Raw genomic sequence first — 15,333 nt, 5'->3', positions numbered from 1 at the left:
TCAAAACACGTTAAAAACAAAAGTACTGAAGTACTTCATTCAAAATAAAAGTCCCTATATAGCAAGCGAGCAATCTTAAAACATTTTAATTTTTTAATTTTAATTTTTTAAAAGAGAGCCAAAACATAAACAAATGGTATACAAGAATATAAAAAAAGATACAAATCATGACATCACCAAATTGTTTATTCAGACAGTTTGATTTATTGATATCACAGTGACACACGGCACACAGATAAATGAGGCAGGGTTTAGTAACTGGGTGAATTGTGGAGACGTTTGAACGAGCAAAAAAATAACAGAGGTTGTTCAATAGGATTTCTTCATATCTGTCCTTGTTGTTTTGCATATTTGTGTGTGTTCTGCCTAACAATCCCGGTAAGAGGTACAGTATGTACTGTGTTTCGAACCCTGTTTCTAGGGTTTTAGGCACGGGCACGGGCACGGTATGTCCTCAGTCTAGTAGGACCTCTCCTTACGTCCCCTGCTGGAGGACTTGCTGCACCCCCACACTCCGTCCGACATGCAGCCTCGGAGACAAAGCTGTTGGAATTACCCCCGCAACCTCCCCACCAGAACTGGGTGCATCTGCCGGTGCTTGAGTCATAGTAGAAGCGGGCTACCCATCGATCACAGTGGCCAGCGTCACGAGCCATTGTGCACATGTCACCAGAGTGAGGGCGGGCTACGGGTGCGTGATCCTGAGAGAGAGAGACAGAGAGAGAGAAAAAGAGAGAGAGAGAGAGAGAGACAGAGAGAGACAGAGACACAGAGAGAGAGAGTGAGTGTGTGAGAGAGAGAGAGACAGAGACACACAGAGAGAGAGTGAGTGTGTGTGTGTGTGTGTGAGAGAGAGAGAGAGAGAGAGAGAGAGAGCATGACAGACAGCAACATGAGAATCAGACAGGCATAAAAGGTGGAGAAAATAAGCAAAAGAAAAGCTTCAACTGAATCCTGTGATGAGTGTGACAGAAAGAGCAGGACCGGCAGACATGTAATTGGCCATGGGGACAGAGCAGGACATCCAGTACCACTAGAAAATGAATAGGTAGAGATGAATGCGTAACATGCAGAGGTGCTATAGAGCTCTTACCCTGGGTGTACTGTATTCAGAACATCCTGCCCTGCCGAAACCCAGGGCTGGAGTCAGCCCATCCAAGCAGCAGCCGAACCTAGTGAGCAGAGACACAGGTGAGATAGAAGGACAACCGGAGGATGGATGACATGTGGAGGCTTTCAAAGACAGAGAGGCAAGTGAGACAGAAAGACAAGGCGGTAAGCATCGATTGGTGCTAACTAGACGAAACTAGCGAATCGAACAGATGGGTAAATATTGGTCCTCTGTGGATCAGTTGGTAGAGCATGGCGCTAACAACGCTTAGGTTGTGGGTTTGATTCCTGCTTGGGACCATATATACTGAAATGTATGCACTCACTGCAATGTAAGTCGCTTTGGATAAAAGCGTCAGCTAAATGGCATATATTATTATTATTATTATTATTATTATATATAAATAGCAGAGTCATATCTATATCTATCTATCTCTCTCTCTCTCTCTCTCTATATATATATATATATATATATATATATATATATATATAGATAGATAGATAGATAGATAGATAGATAGATAGATAGATAGATAGATATAGATATAGATATATAGATATAGATATAGATAGATAGATAGATAGATAGATAGATAGATAGATAGATAGATATAGATATAGATATAGATATAGATATAGATAGATAGATAGATAGATAGATAGATAGATAGATAGACTTCTGTATGCCATGGGGTTGCACACAGAGGCAGCTGTCAAAAGGCCAGTGTGAGGCCAGTCCAAAAACAGTCTGTAAGGAACACTGTTTGAAATAGTCAGGAAGGGTCTGGTGATGCGCTGTACCTGGTCCGCACACAGTCAGCTTGGGAACAGCCTTCCCCTCTAGGCCCCGTTTTGGAAGTTTGGCCATCGGGGCAGCAACCATAGTAGGACTGGGCACAGTGAGGACGCACCGCCGTGGTGTAGGGGTCGTAGACGATGTTGGCTATTGAGCGTAAACAACACACAGTCAACACACGGATATCACACACACAGAACACACACATACTGTACATACAAATATATACTCTGCATGTATGTTTAGCTTGTGTTTATTTTTTGCTTCTGTATACTTAGACGCGGTGTAGGAGTTATGTTTAGCTGGGTAGTTTGGGATATGATAGTGACAGGGGAATAGACACTTTGATCAGGGGAACTTGTCCTGTTTATTTATTATTGAGGCTTGATGGACCACACAAGTGTGGGGAAACCAACGTAAACGTGGTCTAGACAGAGAAAATTGGGGTGCACAGGTAGGCGTTTCTTTTAGCCGGAGGGTAGACTCACAGTAAATTTTAATTTATTTTTAAGTGATGGTTGAGTTAAAAATTAGTACATTTTTTAAATTCTTGCTTTTCAAGCTATTTCAATCACTACCCCCTCTTCTGCCAAAACTATACACATGTATATAATTAGTAGTTACACATGTACAGATACACATGTTCATACATGCATACAGGCAAAGATCTCTCTCTCTTTCTCACACACACACGCGCACACACACGCACGCACACACACACACTACAAGCACACACACTGCAAACATACGTACAAACATACCTGAAGGCTCTCCAGCAACATGAGGAACAAATCCTCTCAGAGAGGCTTCATGTCCTCTTGGATCCTGCACACTAGGTACCACTGAACAGAGTAGGAAAAGAACAAGTTAATAGAACACACACACACACACAAACACACACACACACAGACACACACACGCGCACACGCACACACACACACACACACACACACACACACACACACACACACACACAGAGACTGACTGACAGGGATTTGACTCACGCTGGGCTCCAGGGCAGGCTTGTGTGTTGCAGTGTTCCACACTGAGGGGTCTGGCATAGGCTCCACAGCTGTCCTCCACATGGGGGTGCAGATCTGTGTCGTAACAAGCTACCCTCCTCTCCCGGACCCCTCCACCACAGCTCCTTGAGCACTGGAGAGAGAGGGAGGGATAGAGAGAGAGGGAGGGAGAGAGAGAGAGGGATAGAGAGAGAGAGAGAGAGAGAGAGAGAGAGAGAGGGAGAGAGAGAGCGAGAGAAAGAGAGGGTAGTAGAGAAAGTAGTCGAGTCAGGGAAGGAGGAAGATAATTACACAGGAGAAGATGAGGAAGGAGAAAGTGAAGACAGCACAAGGACAACATTGTTTCAAAACGTCTCTCTCTCTCTCTCTCACCAGCCCGAAGTCGGCCACGTGCCAGCTGATGTGGCTGTGACAGGCAGGTTTGCGGCAGGCCTGGACGGCGACCGGGCGTGCCAGACCGCTGCAGCCGTGCTCTGCGACGCGCTCGCCTCCTGCTCCCACGCAGAACACCTCCCTCGTCTGCTGGCCCTCCCCACAGCTCACCGAGCACTGTCAACAACAGACGAGAGACATCTGAACCCCAAGGAAACGCTCATGGGGTCCCTATCACAAGGAGCGGGAGCGGGTGAGGGGTGGGGGGTGAGGGGTGGGGGGTGGGGGCAGGTGAGGGGTGGGGGGTGAGGGGTGGGGGCGGTGGGGGCGGGTGAGGGGTGGGGGGTGAGGGGTGTACCCACCCCACTGAAGCTGGAAACGCTATACTCGGCATGGCCACACTGGTGCACGTTGCAGGCCCGCTGGACGGCTGGCCTCTGGATGCCCTGGGTGATGCAGTAGATGTCGTCCACCACATGGGGCAACACTGAGTCCTGGGACACGCACTGGACGCTGCGGGTCTGCAGGCCTCCGTTGCAGGCGACGGAGCACTCGGAGTAGGCGCTGAACGTGTAGGCGTAGACGCGGGAGTCTCTGTGGTGTGGGGCGGGGGGGGCGGGGGCGGGGGCGTGAGGGGACAGGTCCTGGTCCATCCCCAGGATATCTCCGTGACTCACCCTCTAGAGAGGAAGAGGTGAGGAAGAGGGTTATGAGGAAGTAAAGCACTAACAGCTCATCTTGGTGATGAAACGGTCAATGTTGCACATGGAATTGTGAGATTTATGATATGTATACCCGCAACGACAGACCCCTGTACACACATTTGAACAGACAGCTCTGTGCTAACCCTAACCCTAACCCTAACCCTAACCCTAACCCTAACTCTAACCGTACCCTGCAGACGCCCTCCACACAGATGTCCCTGCGGCCCACATAACATGGTGTTCCATCCACAACAGCGACCCTGTGTCTGTAGTTGAAGGTCTCTCCTCTGGGCACGCAGTGCAGCTCACATGGGTTGGCCGCTTTACAACAGACAATCACACCAGAATCATGCTCAGTATATCAAGACATACGTATATAGATATTTACAGTACCCGTCAAAAGTTTGGACACAAACTTGCAGAGAGTGTGCAAAGCTGTCATCAAAGCAAAAGGTGGCTACTTTGAAGAAACTAACTTTGTTTAACACTTTTTTGTTCACTACATAATTCCATATGTGTTCTTTCATAGTTCTGATGTCTTCAATATTAATCTACAATGTAGAAAATAATAAAAAATAAAGAAAACCCATTGAATGAGAAGGTGTGTCCAAACTTTTGACTGGTACTGTATATATATATTACATAGGACATGCCAATGTAATGGTCCACAGTGAAATTGTGAAAAATGATGATGTTTTATGACAAAAATCCCTGATATCCCTCATACCTCCATAGTAAGGCACCCAGTTGTAGCGTTTGCTCTGGAAGTCAGCCATGTCGAACTGGGAACACTGCTCCTCGCGGAAGTCTCGGGTTCCTGCGGGACACTCCTGCATGGGACAGAGTAGAGATGGCATTGCACAAAATGTGTTTATTTGTGTGTGTGTGTGTGTGTGTGTGTGTGTGTGTATATATATATATATCTATCTATATATATCTATCTATCTATATATATATATATATATATATATATATATATATACGTGTGTGTGTGTGTGTGTGTGTGTGTGTGTGTGTGTCTACCTGCATATTACAGGTGCGATAAGATTTGGAGGGTCCCACGCAGTTGTGTCCACCGTCTGCCCTGCAAGGCAAAGGAAAGGAGTCACACACATCCTCTCTCTCTCTCTCTCTCTCTCTCTCTCTCTCATCCTCTCTCTCTCTCTCTCTCATCCTCTCTCCCTCTCTCTCTAACCTTGCGGTGACACATGTCCTGGTCCTCAGGGCCACTCCAGTACCACAGGGGCGGCTGCAATGCCCAAAAGGCCCGTATTCGCCCCAGTAATCACCGCTGGGCTGCGTTAGCTGGAACACAACATACACACATATGCATCAGTGAACATACACATAATCACACAAACCACTGCATACTAGTACACACCCGTATAGACCGGAATAGCAAGACCAACACACCACATACACAAACACAAACCATTCTATACCATTACATAAGCCCTTTCCACAATGACACCATAACCACAACACCACACAATTCCAGTGGAATTTTATTTTGACAATGTAGGCAATATCTGTTTGGGTAGAAGACCTATGTTTACTCGAGTATGTTATTTTTCCAAAGCAATATTGGTTATATTCTAAGTGGATGTTGTGGTACTGTACACATGTGTCACTCACAGAGAATGATGGAACAGCCAGTAGCTGTAGGAGACTCAGGACCAGCAGGATGCCCATGTTCACTGGGGAGAAACAGCAGGACTATAGTGAGACATACCTAATGTACCTGAACATTTGTTTTTATATTTAGAATACAGTGTTATTTTTCAACAACAACAATGGTTTTACAAAGGTGAAATGTGTTGATCACTTTGATACTAGCACTAATTCAGGAATGTGGATGGGATTTGTCATATCAATCTATTACCTACAATTTTGACACTATCCTATATTCATATACCACTGAAATGACCACTGATTTGAACTTTTTTCTGATCTTGTTACACAATATTATTATGGTATTGCCATTAAATCCAGAACCAGAGAGATGGCATAATTCAGTCATAACCCATTGTCATCAATGGAAACAAATTCAAATGGAAACAAACTATTCCCCCACCAATTTTTTTTAAAAATATTTTTCAATATTCAAACCTACCTTGTTCAGCCAAGTCCTCTGATAGCAGAGACGGAGTCTCAGTCAGTAAACTACTCCAAGCGGATGTGCAGTCAACAGGAGACAAGGTTGGCACTGACACTCAGCTGTCGATCCCCCGAACCTCTCAGCTCTATAAGACCACTGAGACGCGTGTCGGGTTACAATTAACTCATTCAACACTCAATGTAAATCTTCCCTATAAGGATTTGGCCTCACCACCACCCACGTGTCTTGCTACGTCTATTTTCTTCTTTTTCTTCTCTTTTTTTTTTGCTGACCCTGAGATGATGATGTATCTATTTAAATTTGTATTTGTTGGTAGAGTTGGACATGTTTTACATATTTGTACAAGCAATCTATCATTCGTCTATGTGGTTGTAGTTCACATTTCAATATACTGTATGAACCGCTAGGGTTGTACAGTACCTTTGAGAAAGTATAACATAGAAATATGGTAGAAAGTTATTATATATTATATATAAGTATTAAGTACTTATATACTTTCACATATCTTATTATCATTATTTGTTTCATGGATTTGCTTATATGTTTTATTTTATTATATTACTTCTTGATTTACTTTTTGCTTTGTGGTTGCTAAGATGGGGCTAGGTGGGGAGGGTGAGGAAGGGGGAGGGTGAGGAAGGGGGAGGGCTGAAATGGATGGGAGTACAAAACAGTAGTTTTTTTTATTTTTTATATTGATGCTCTTTGCATACTGCTAGAACAGTCTGTACATGGCCATTTTGGTATATACTATGTATATATTTGTCTGTGAAAATAAAATATATATAAAAAATTAAATATTCTTGATTGTAGGCAGAGCAAGTAAGAGAGAGAAAACAGATTCAAACAGGTTAAACAATATATTTTATTTGAGATTTGTTTCCTTACAGTAGGAAGGACATTCAGGAACAAGCTATCATTCAGTTCAAATGCACCCACATCCAGAAATACAGCAGAACTAAGAAAACATGGTTAAAACACACAGAGGAAAGAGATGGTGAGAAATGTCCTTACGGTTTCATTTGTGGATTGATGTTCAATATTTCGACCACTGAAAGTCCCTTTCGCACATCCCACAGCCACTAAACACAGAGTGATAAATCCTAGGAGGGGAGCGGGGGGAGGCCTACCGCCGTAGGGAGCTATTTAGAGGGTTATTTTAGTATGAAACCACAGGAAAAACAGTGCCAGTGTGGGAGAGATCGTGAGGAAAGTGCCCTGTCCCTGTATATTGAATAGTATTCCCATGCCAGGTTTTCACCAGACAAGAAGAGAGAGACATTTAGTCTTTTCTGCCACGGAACAAACATCCACACAAAACCTGGAGCATATACTTTAATCTAATCAGCATCCTGAACAGAGATAGAGGGAGAGGGAAGAGGCGAGAGGAGGGAAGGAAAGAGAGAGCAAGGAAGAGAGATAAATAGAAAGAGAGCCAAAGAAAGAGGATAAGACAATGAAAGAGAGAAAAAGAGAAGAAGAAAAAAAAACGTCACGACACAAAGAGAACAATTTAGTGTAATCTATTTGTCACCTGGTGCAATCAAATCTGTGATTTAGCTGTCTTCACTTTATGGAGAGCTTTGGATCTCTGCCTGACCAGGGCATGACTTGGGGTGGGACGATAGATGACGTGGATCAGTGTCCCTCTGTGACCTGAGAGAGATACTGTCAACTGTCAAAAACAATCACAGTCAGTCGTGCAGACCACAAGTCATAAAAACGCTACATTTGTTACAACTCTTACCATCCCCTTCCAAAGCCATACAAAAAACACAGTTCCACACACACTCCCCTCTCTTCACAGTGAGTCGCCCAGGCCTTAACCCCATCCCCCACCTCACAGTCACTCTCCTCTCCCAAGTGGAAACAGTCTTTGCTTCTTCAGTCAGAAGAACAGTCAGAAGCAGAACCAGTCGCTCGCCCTCCTATTTCTCTTTCCTTAGAGTTGCTTGGCGAGTTTCTGTGCCTGTCTCTCCTTGGCATCGAAGGCGAACTTGGTGTCCTGCAGCTCCACCATGACGTCCATGGCCTCCTGCATGTCGTCGGCCAGAGCGGTGTACTTCTCGGCCAGCTCTCGACGCTCCTGCCGGAGCTCCAGAACCAGCCGGGTCAGCTCCGTGTTCTGGTGTCCACAGTAGGTCCTCAGCTGCTCCACCTCGGACAGCAGGACCTGCATGCTCTTCATCAGCTGCTCCAGACGTTCTGGAGATATCTCCCCCATCGTGGGTTGTGGTTCTGGGTCTTGATCTGGGTCCGTCTCGGTCGCTTACACACACACACACGCACGCACCGCTGCTCCACTTCAGCTCGCACTGTGCTCACTGCTCCTCCAGAGAGGGGGAGAGGGTCAGAGAGGGCTCAGTGGTTAAGACAAGGGTACAGAGTGAGAAAAAAAATCCCCCCCCCCAAAAAACTCCCTCAACTTTTTGAAAAAGGGTCAGAGAAACAGGAAGGGCCTCTGCTCCTCTCCTCTCTGTTGACGTGTAAAGGTTTTAAGCTTCTAGTAGAGGCTCACCGAACACAGAAGGTCTGGTTAATCCAATCTGCTTTGTGTGTGTGTGTGTGTGAGAGAGAGAGAGAGATAGAGACAGAGAGAGAGACAGAGAGAGAGGGAGAGAGAGAGGGAGAGTGTGTTTGTGTGTGTGTGTGTGTGTGTGCGTGCGCATGTACGTGCGTCTAGAGTGTGCTTAGTGCGTCTAGAGTGTGCTTAGTGTGTGTGCGTTATCTGTGTGTGTCCGGTCCTGTCTCTGACGTCCACTGCTCAATAATCCCCTGAAAGTCTATCCTAAGCACCACCTCCCCCCGCCCCAGGGAGCCTGGACAGGTTAGGGTTAGGGCAGAAAGGTAATGGATTACCGTCTACTGCTCCCTTCCTCAGCCCTGCTCTCCATCATTGCTCTTTACTGTCTGTGAACCAGATTTACTCTCCTGGCCTCGCCTGCCACTGACACTGTCGCACCATCTTTTACCACCTCAAGCGATCACCATATGGTAATGTGAAGAGTGACCAGTAAACTTTACCCTACACTTGACACCCCACCACGTGTCTCTCAGGGCTAAGCCTCTTATTGTGTCTTTGAGTCACTGTAAGAAAAGGCTAGAAGGTGATACATTATTGCATGCAGCAGACTCCACGGTGAACATTGAATGTATGTGTGTGTGTGGGGGGGGGGGGATTACCTTTTTTATGGAAATAATCGATCAGTTCACACAGTATATGTGATTCACACAAATGGAAAATTTTCATGTAACAACGGCCTACTAATTATGCTGTAGACAGGCAACTATGATCATATAGTTCGAGCGAGGAGGATTAATTATTTTCAAACCGTATATGCCGCAGGGCAGTAAACCCTCTGTTTATGGTGAGGATGGACGGATAGGCCTAAATTGTGAGGACTGAAGCCTAGCAATTTTCCTCTGAATTATCTCTGTGTAATTACATTGACTGTATTCTTAAAATGGACACCCAAATTCAACATTCAGTAAGCTCATTGAGTGAACACAGCACTTTTAGTTAACCTTATAAAAGATCATGGTTAGCAATACATTTTGTATATATATATATATATGTATACGTATTTTTAATATTTTATATATGTATTTTTCTGGTTTTCAAAAGCTCTTAAATGAATGCATGGCCACACGCAATGATTGGGGGACATGAAGAATGTGTTGAAGTGTTTAGAAACACAGTAGTTGATCCCAGTAGTTGATAACAGCTAGAAGAACGAGAAACATGACGCTGTCTCAATTGTTTCCCACTTTTCAATCCCTAACCTAATAAACCATATTTATTCTATACTCTGTTCTGGTGAATGAAAGGACACATCTGGTGGTATCCTGGTGGTAATGCACCAAACTACCTGAGGGAGGCAGTGTTTTCACATCGACAGGGCCCTCGTATCCATAGCAACGATTATCACAACACACCTTGCAGGGATGCTCCCGATTTTTCCCTTGGCTTGAGTTGCATGTGTAGGACTAAAGTTATAAACCTAAGCTTTCCACCACTCATCCTCACTAAACATGGATCTAATCGGTAACCTACGGGAGGAACCGGACGAGGCCGAACCTTCCGTGGACTCGGAAAATCCGGAGGAAAGAATTGCAGCCCGACGGCTCCGCATAGCTGCACGAAATGAAGCCAAGAAAAGGTATGGTGAACCCATGCTAAACTACTGTGTTTGGTTAGCTTGATAGCTATCTAGACAAGAAAGACCGGTAAACTATAGCTGGTGCTCCTCAAGTTTAATATAATAATAAATGCCATTTAGCTGACGCTTTTATCCAAAGTGTGACTGTGAAGCGACTTCCATTGCAGTGAGTGTATACATTTCTCAGTATATAGGGTCCCAGCAGGAATCGAACCCACAACCCCCTAAGCGTCATGCTTTACCCACTGAGCCACAGAGGACCACATACATTTAAAATAAATAAATAAATAAAAAAGCTGAGTTGAATATGCCATGGCTACAAAAAAATGCCAGAATAATTCCATATTCTGCAAGCTGTCTTGAGTCAGTGGTGCTCTGCACCAGCAGTGAACCATGCATGCGTTTCCCATGTTGCTTATCTCCTCTCTCAGACAAGAACTCGGAGATGACTCTCAGGACAAGGTGGAGATCAAAGAGGAGGCCAGAAAAAGCCAGCACCAAGTGGAGCAGAGTGAGAAGGTCTGTTGCTTCACATGTTGATGTCTGTTGATCACAGGATGTCTGTGATCCAAAGTAGCCTCATTTCGTGACGAAACATTTAATGACGTGCATCATAGGTAACCAAGGGAATATGCATGTATAGCAGATATGTGATGAGAAGCTGTAATGTTATAGTAAAGGCACATGTGTTATCATAAGTGTATTCAGTTTTCCTCTCTCCTCTTGTCTTGTGTCATCTCCCTCTTTTTTCTCCTCTCTCTCTCTTTCTCTGCCACTCTCGGCCACTTAACCTCTTCTCCTTATCTTCTTCTTCTTGTCCTCTTTGTCCTCTTCTTGTCTCCTCTAATATATCTCTCTGTTTCTACTCTCTCTCTCTCTCTCTCTCTCTCTCTCTCTCTCTCTCTCTCTCTCTCTCTCTCTCTCTCTCTCTCTCTCCCCAGAGGATGATCACGTTGCTGAGTAATGGGACAGAGTTCGTCACCAACATCCAGGTTGCAGCGGATGCGAGAGAGTCCCAGCGCAGAGTAGAGAATCAGGATGCTAAAAGACTCAGGTACTGCAACTGGGTGATTCTCACAAAATCCTGAATTCTAAGATATCTCCTTAAAATTAATCAAATATGAATGATCAAACTTCTTTTTATAGCACTTTTTTTTACCTGTTTCCAAATATATACGGACTAGTTTACTTTGATAGGAGAATAAAACCTTATTCAAACAATCCTTGTAGTTTTAACAAGAGGTTCTTAGAACAGCTGATGTGTTAGAAGTACACCCTCTACTGGTCATGGACTGTAAGAGCATGCTGTTATTGTACTCGTCATATGGGATGTGCTGGTGACTCTATAACACTACACTAAATCTACATCTACACTCCATCTATTATATATTATATTCATGAAAACACACCAACAAATACTACAAAACCAACAAATAAAACTAATATTCCACATTGTTGTGTTTTCTCTCCTTCAACTCTCCATCCCATATCCTCAACCCCCCCCCCACCCCCCTTTCTTCCCATCTCTTTCCCCACACCCCCTCAGGGTGGAAAAGTTGGAGGCAGAGGCTAAGTCGAGCCTGGGGAAGTTTGAGGAGATCACTATGAAGTGGACGGTGGCCAAGATGAAGGAGATCCCCCAGGAGCTGCGGGACTCTCTGAACAGCCAGCAGGAGCTGTGTGCCCTGCTCATCCAGGACAAGAACAGACTCATCAACGAGCTGCAGCAGGTAGGAACCGCACAGGGCATGGAGCCGGGACGCCACGCCAGGTCCAGCAGAATCTCGTTTGTCAGGATCATGTGGCTCCCGGGGGGGAAGAGACTAGGTCCAGCATGATGTAACACAGGTCACGTCGCACAAAGCGGACGGAACAGCAGAAGAAAACACAACGGAGCACAAGCTCACTGACAAGCTAATGGTTGTAGTTTTCAGACATTTATACTCACACCCTCCGCAGGTGAAATGTAATAATTTTTAAAAAAAACTTTGATGAAGAAATTGATGAAGACCTCTTCACCTCCTAAAGACCTCTTCACTCCCACTACCCCCCTGTACAAGTTTCTCTCCTGTTAATAATAATAATTTAAAAAAAAAATGGTCCGAGCATGGATGACTTCATCTTATGATGACTGATGGATAGATGATTCACTGAAACAAATGTATGTGTCGTAAGTCGCTCTTCATAAAGGCGTCTGCTAAATGCCATACATGTGAAATGTGAAATATGATGAATTTATTCTTTTCGGCCGAGAGCAGGAGCTGAAGTCGAGCGACGACCGTTACGTCAAAGACCTGAAGAAGCAGGCGGAGGACGTGGACCTGATGATCGAGAGGATGGAGGACCAAGTGAAGTCCCTGATGAGGTCATACAGGGAGGAGCTGGACCAGATCGATGTAGGATATAGGCCCGGCAGTGAGCCAATGAAAGGACAGGATCAATGTCCTCTCGAAATCATGTTTTTTGTGTGTGTGTGTGTGTGTGTGTGTGTGTGTGTGTGTGTGTGTGTGTGTGTGTGTGTGTGTGTGTTTGTGTATACCTTTGAGTGTGAAAGCATGCTACACTGCCTTTGTTTACCCTGACGGTAGTCTCTTTGACCGTACTCTCACCGTACCAAGTACATGGTGTGGTCCTCTGTGGCTCAGTGGGTAGAGCATGGCGCTAACAAAGCTTAGGTTGTGGGTTTGATTCCCGCTGGGACCATATATACTGAAATGTATGCACTCACTGCAATGGAAGTTGCTTTGGATAAAAGCATCAGCTAAACGGCATATATAAGTACACACACAGGGTGAGGGTAGAAATTACCCCTCATAGTTTGCCGTTTGTGTTGTGTGCAGAATTCCTTTGAGCACGAGCGGAAGGTCCTGCTTACGGGAAATAGGAAGAAATGGGAGCTGCATATGAGGGAACGCTGGGACAAAGAGGTGAGGATGGGATTCTCATACACACACATCATCACAACGCCAGGTATTCTCTTCCTCTCATCTGTCCCTCCCTCCCTCCCTCCCTCCCATCCCTCTCTCCTTCTCTCACCATGCTCTCATTATTCACCTCGAACACCTCCTACCCTTTTCTCTCTCCCTCCCTCTCTCTCTCTCTTTCTCTCTCTGCCTCTCTCTCTCTCTCTCTTTCTCTCTCTGCCTTTCCCTCTCTCTCCTTCTCTCTCTGCCTCTCCCTCTCTCTCTCTCCTTCTCTACCTCCCTCTCCCTCTCTCTCTCCTTCCCTCCCTCTCCCTCTCTCTCTCCTTCTCTCTCTGCCTCTCCCTCTCTCTCTCTCCCTCCCTCTCCCTCCCTCTCTCTCTCTCCAGCTGGAGGACGTGATGCAGCGGATGAAGAAAGTGGAGGAATACGAGATGCTGTTACAGCAGCTGAGGGTGGAGGACGCTGAGGAGTACAACATGATCAAGATCAAACTGGACACTGACGTACAGGTGACTCATCCACCACTGACACACACTGTATACACCTAATAGGGTGTTTTAACACCGCGCTTAGCCTAGGGTTCATACTTAGCCCGGGGTTAACAAATGCGTGAATGTTTGAATTGAGGGTATGCTAGCCCTGACCCAGTCTTAACCCTGGGCTAATGATAGACCTAGGCTAAGAAAGTGTGGAGTGAAAAGCCCTAGTGAGGGTTTGAAGAAGGTAAGTCCTGGAGAACTCATTTACATTCTGGTCACGGTGAAGGCTGTGAATGGAGTTATACTACACCTCTGGTCTCCGGATTAATATCTTTGAAATACCACAGTGATGAATGACAATAGAGGATATTTTTAGGTTGTGCGGGTTTGAGGAAGATATAATGGTAAAACATTTTTATGATGGTTGCGTGTGCGTGTGTGTGTGTGCGTGTGTGTGTGTGCGTGTGTGTAGATCCTAGAGCAGCAGCTGCAGCAGATGAAGGCTACGTACCAGCTGAACCAGGAGAAGCTGGAGTACAACTTCCAGGTGTTGAAGAAGAGAGATGAGGAGAACACCATCACCAAGTCCCAGCAGAAGAGAAAGATCACTAGGTTCAGTATAACACACACACACACACACACACACACACACACACACACACACACAGTCAGTCAAACACACACACACACACACACACACACACACACATGGTCACACACACACACACACACACAATCATGTTTTTTCATGCAGTGATTTCTGTCCTCCAGATTACAGGATGTGCTGAACAACCTGAAGATGAAGTGTTCCAACCAGGAGAAGCAGTCCAGAGAGGAGAACCAGTCTCTCACCGACGACTACAAACGCATCATGCAGCAGTACAAACACATGCAGAAGAAGATGAGGTGATGGTTGGATGCACACACACACACATACACACACACACACACACATAGTCACAAACACACACACACACATACACACACACTTCTCTGAAAACTTTCGAATGAGGTGAGTCGCACACACACACACTCACACTTGACTTGTTTCTGCATATGTCCTTATGTTTTACCCTTCACTTTCCCCCCCCATCTCTTCCTCTTCCTCACCCTCCCCTCCCCTCTCTCCTCCAGGCACTTTGCGACCATTGACGCCAAGAAGTTGGAGGAGGTGTGGCTGATGAATGAGGAAGAGGTGAAGGCCCTGGTGGAGAAGGCCCTGGACACCGACCGCCTGGTCCACGAGCAGCAGCTGGGCCTGGCCTGGGAGCGCCCCCCGCTGGCCTTCATGGAGCGCTGCGGCCCCATCCAGCCCCAGAAGCAGGGCCAGAAGACGGCCCACCAGGCTGCCGCCGAGCTGCTCCGGGCCGGGGAGACCAGCAAGTGTAGCCTGGGGATGAAGGAGGCCTCGGCTGGGCCTGGGCCTGGGCCTGAGGGCTCTGGGCTGGATGTGGAGGAGGACGAGGCAGGGACGGAGACAGGGACAGAGCCAGGGACGGACAGTGAGTGTGGGATGGAGAAGGCAGAGAGTGGGGCGGAGCACGGGAAGGTGTCGGTGAAGACGGTGAAGAGACTTCTGGAGCTGCTGTGTGACGAGGCGGTGAGGAGTTTTGTGTGTGTGTGTGTGTGTGTGTGTGTGTGTGTGTG

The 15,333-nt window shown here is 46.0% G+C and overlaps 2 protein-coding genes across 2 annotated transcripts in view; one reads left to right on the top strand and one right to left on the bottom strand.

Annotated features, from left to right (window-relative positions):
- Positions 1 to 459: 459 nt before the first annotated feature.
- On the bottom strand, positions 460 to 5,696 carry paplnb (papilin b, proteoglycan-like sulfated glycoprotein; the record flags this gene model as incomplete). Its single annotated transcript, XM_083688700.1, has 11 exons — positions 460 to 543; positions 1,094 to 1,172; positions 1,912 to 2,053; positions 2,911 to 3,061; positions 3,301 to 3,477; positions 3,663 to 3,980; positions 4,195 to 4,325; positions 4,732 to 4,834; positions 5,028 to 5,088; positions 5,200 to 5,309; positions 5,640 to 5,696. The coding sequence occupies 11 exons, from the start codon at positions 5,694 to 5,696 to the stop codon at positions 460 to 462; spliced, it is 1,413 nt and encodes a 470-aa protein (XP_083544826.1).
- Positions 5,697 to 10,155: 4,459 nt separating this feature from the next.
- Positions 10,156 to 15,333, top strand: part of drc1 (dynein regulatory complex subunit 1 homolog (Chlamydomonas)) — a gene marked incomplete at its 5' end in the record, with an annotated part of 8,195 nt that continues 3,017 nt past the window's right edge. Inside the window, 10 exons of the mRNA XM_083688957.1 lie at positions 10,156 to 10,283; positions 10,715 to 10,802; positions 11,225 to 11,337; positions 11,830 to 12,013; positions 12,542 to 12,679; positions 13,124 to 13,210; positions 13,594 to 13,716; positions 14,159 to 14,298; positions 14,458 to 14,592; positions 14,821 to 15,286. Coding sequence (XP_083545083.1) covers positions 10,156 to 10,283; positions 10,715 to 10,802; positions 11,225 to 11,337; positions 11,830 to 12,013; positions 12,542 to 12,679; positions 13,124 to 13,210; positions 13,594 to 13,716; positions 14,159 to 14,298; positions 14,458 to 14,592; positions 14,821 to 15,286 — 1,602 coding nt within the window. The remainder of the gene's footprint in view (positions 10,284 to 10,714; positions 10,803 to 11,224; positions 11,338 to 11,829; positions 12,014 to 12,541; positions 12,680 to 13,123; positions 13,211 to 13,593; positions 13,717 to 14,158; positions 14,299 to 14,457; positions 14,593 to 14,820; positions 15,287 to 15,333) is intronic.

Source organism: Argentina silus (genome assembly GCF_951799395.1).
Source record: "Argentina silus genome assembly, chromosome: 17".
NCBI classification, from domain to species: Eukaryota; Metazoa; Chordata; class Actinopteri; order Argentiniformes; family Argentinidae; genus Argentina; species Argentina silus.
Note: the sequence above shows the minus strand (reverse complement) of the source record. Positions and strands in the feature narration are given on the sequence as shown.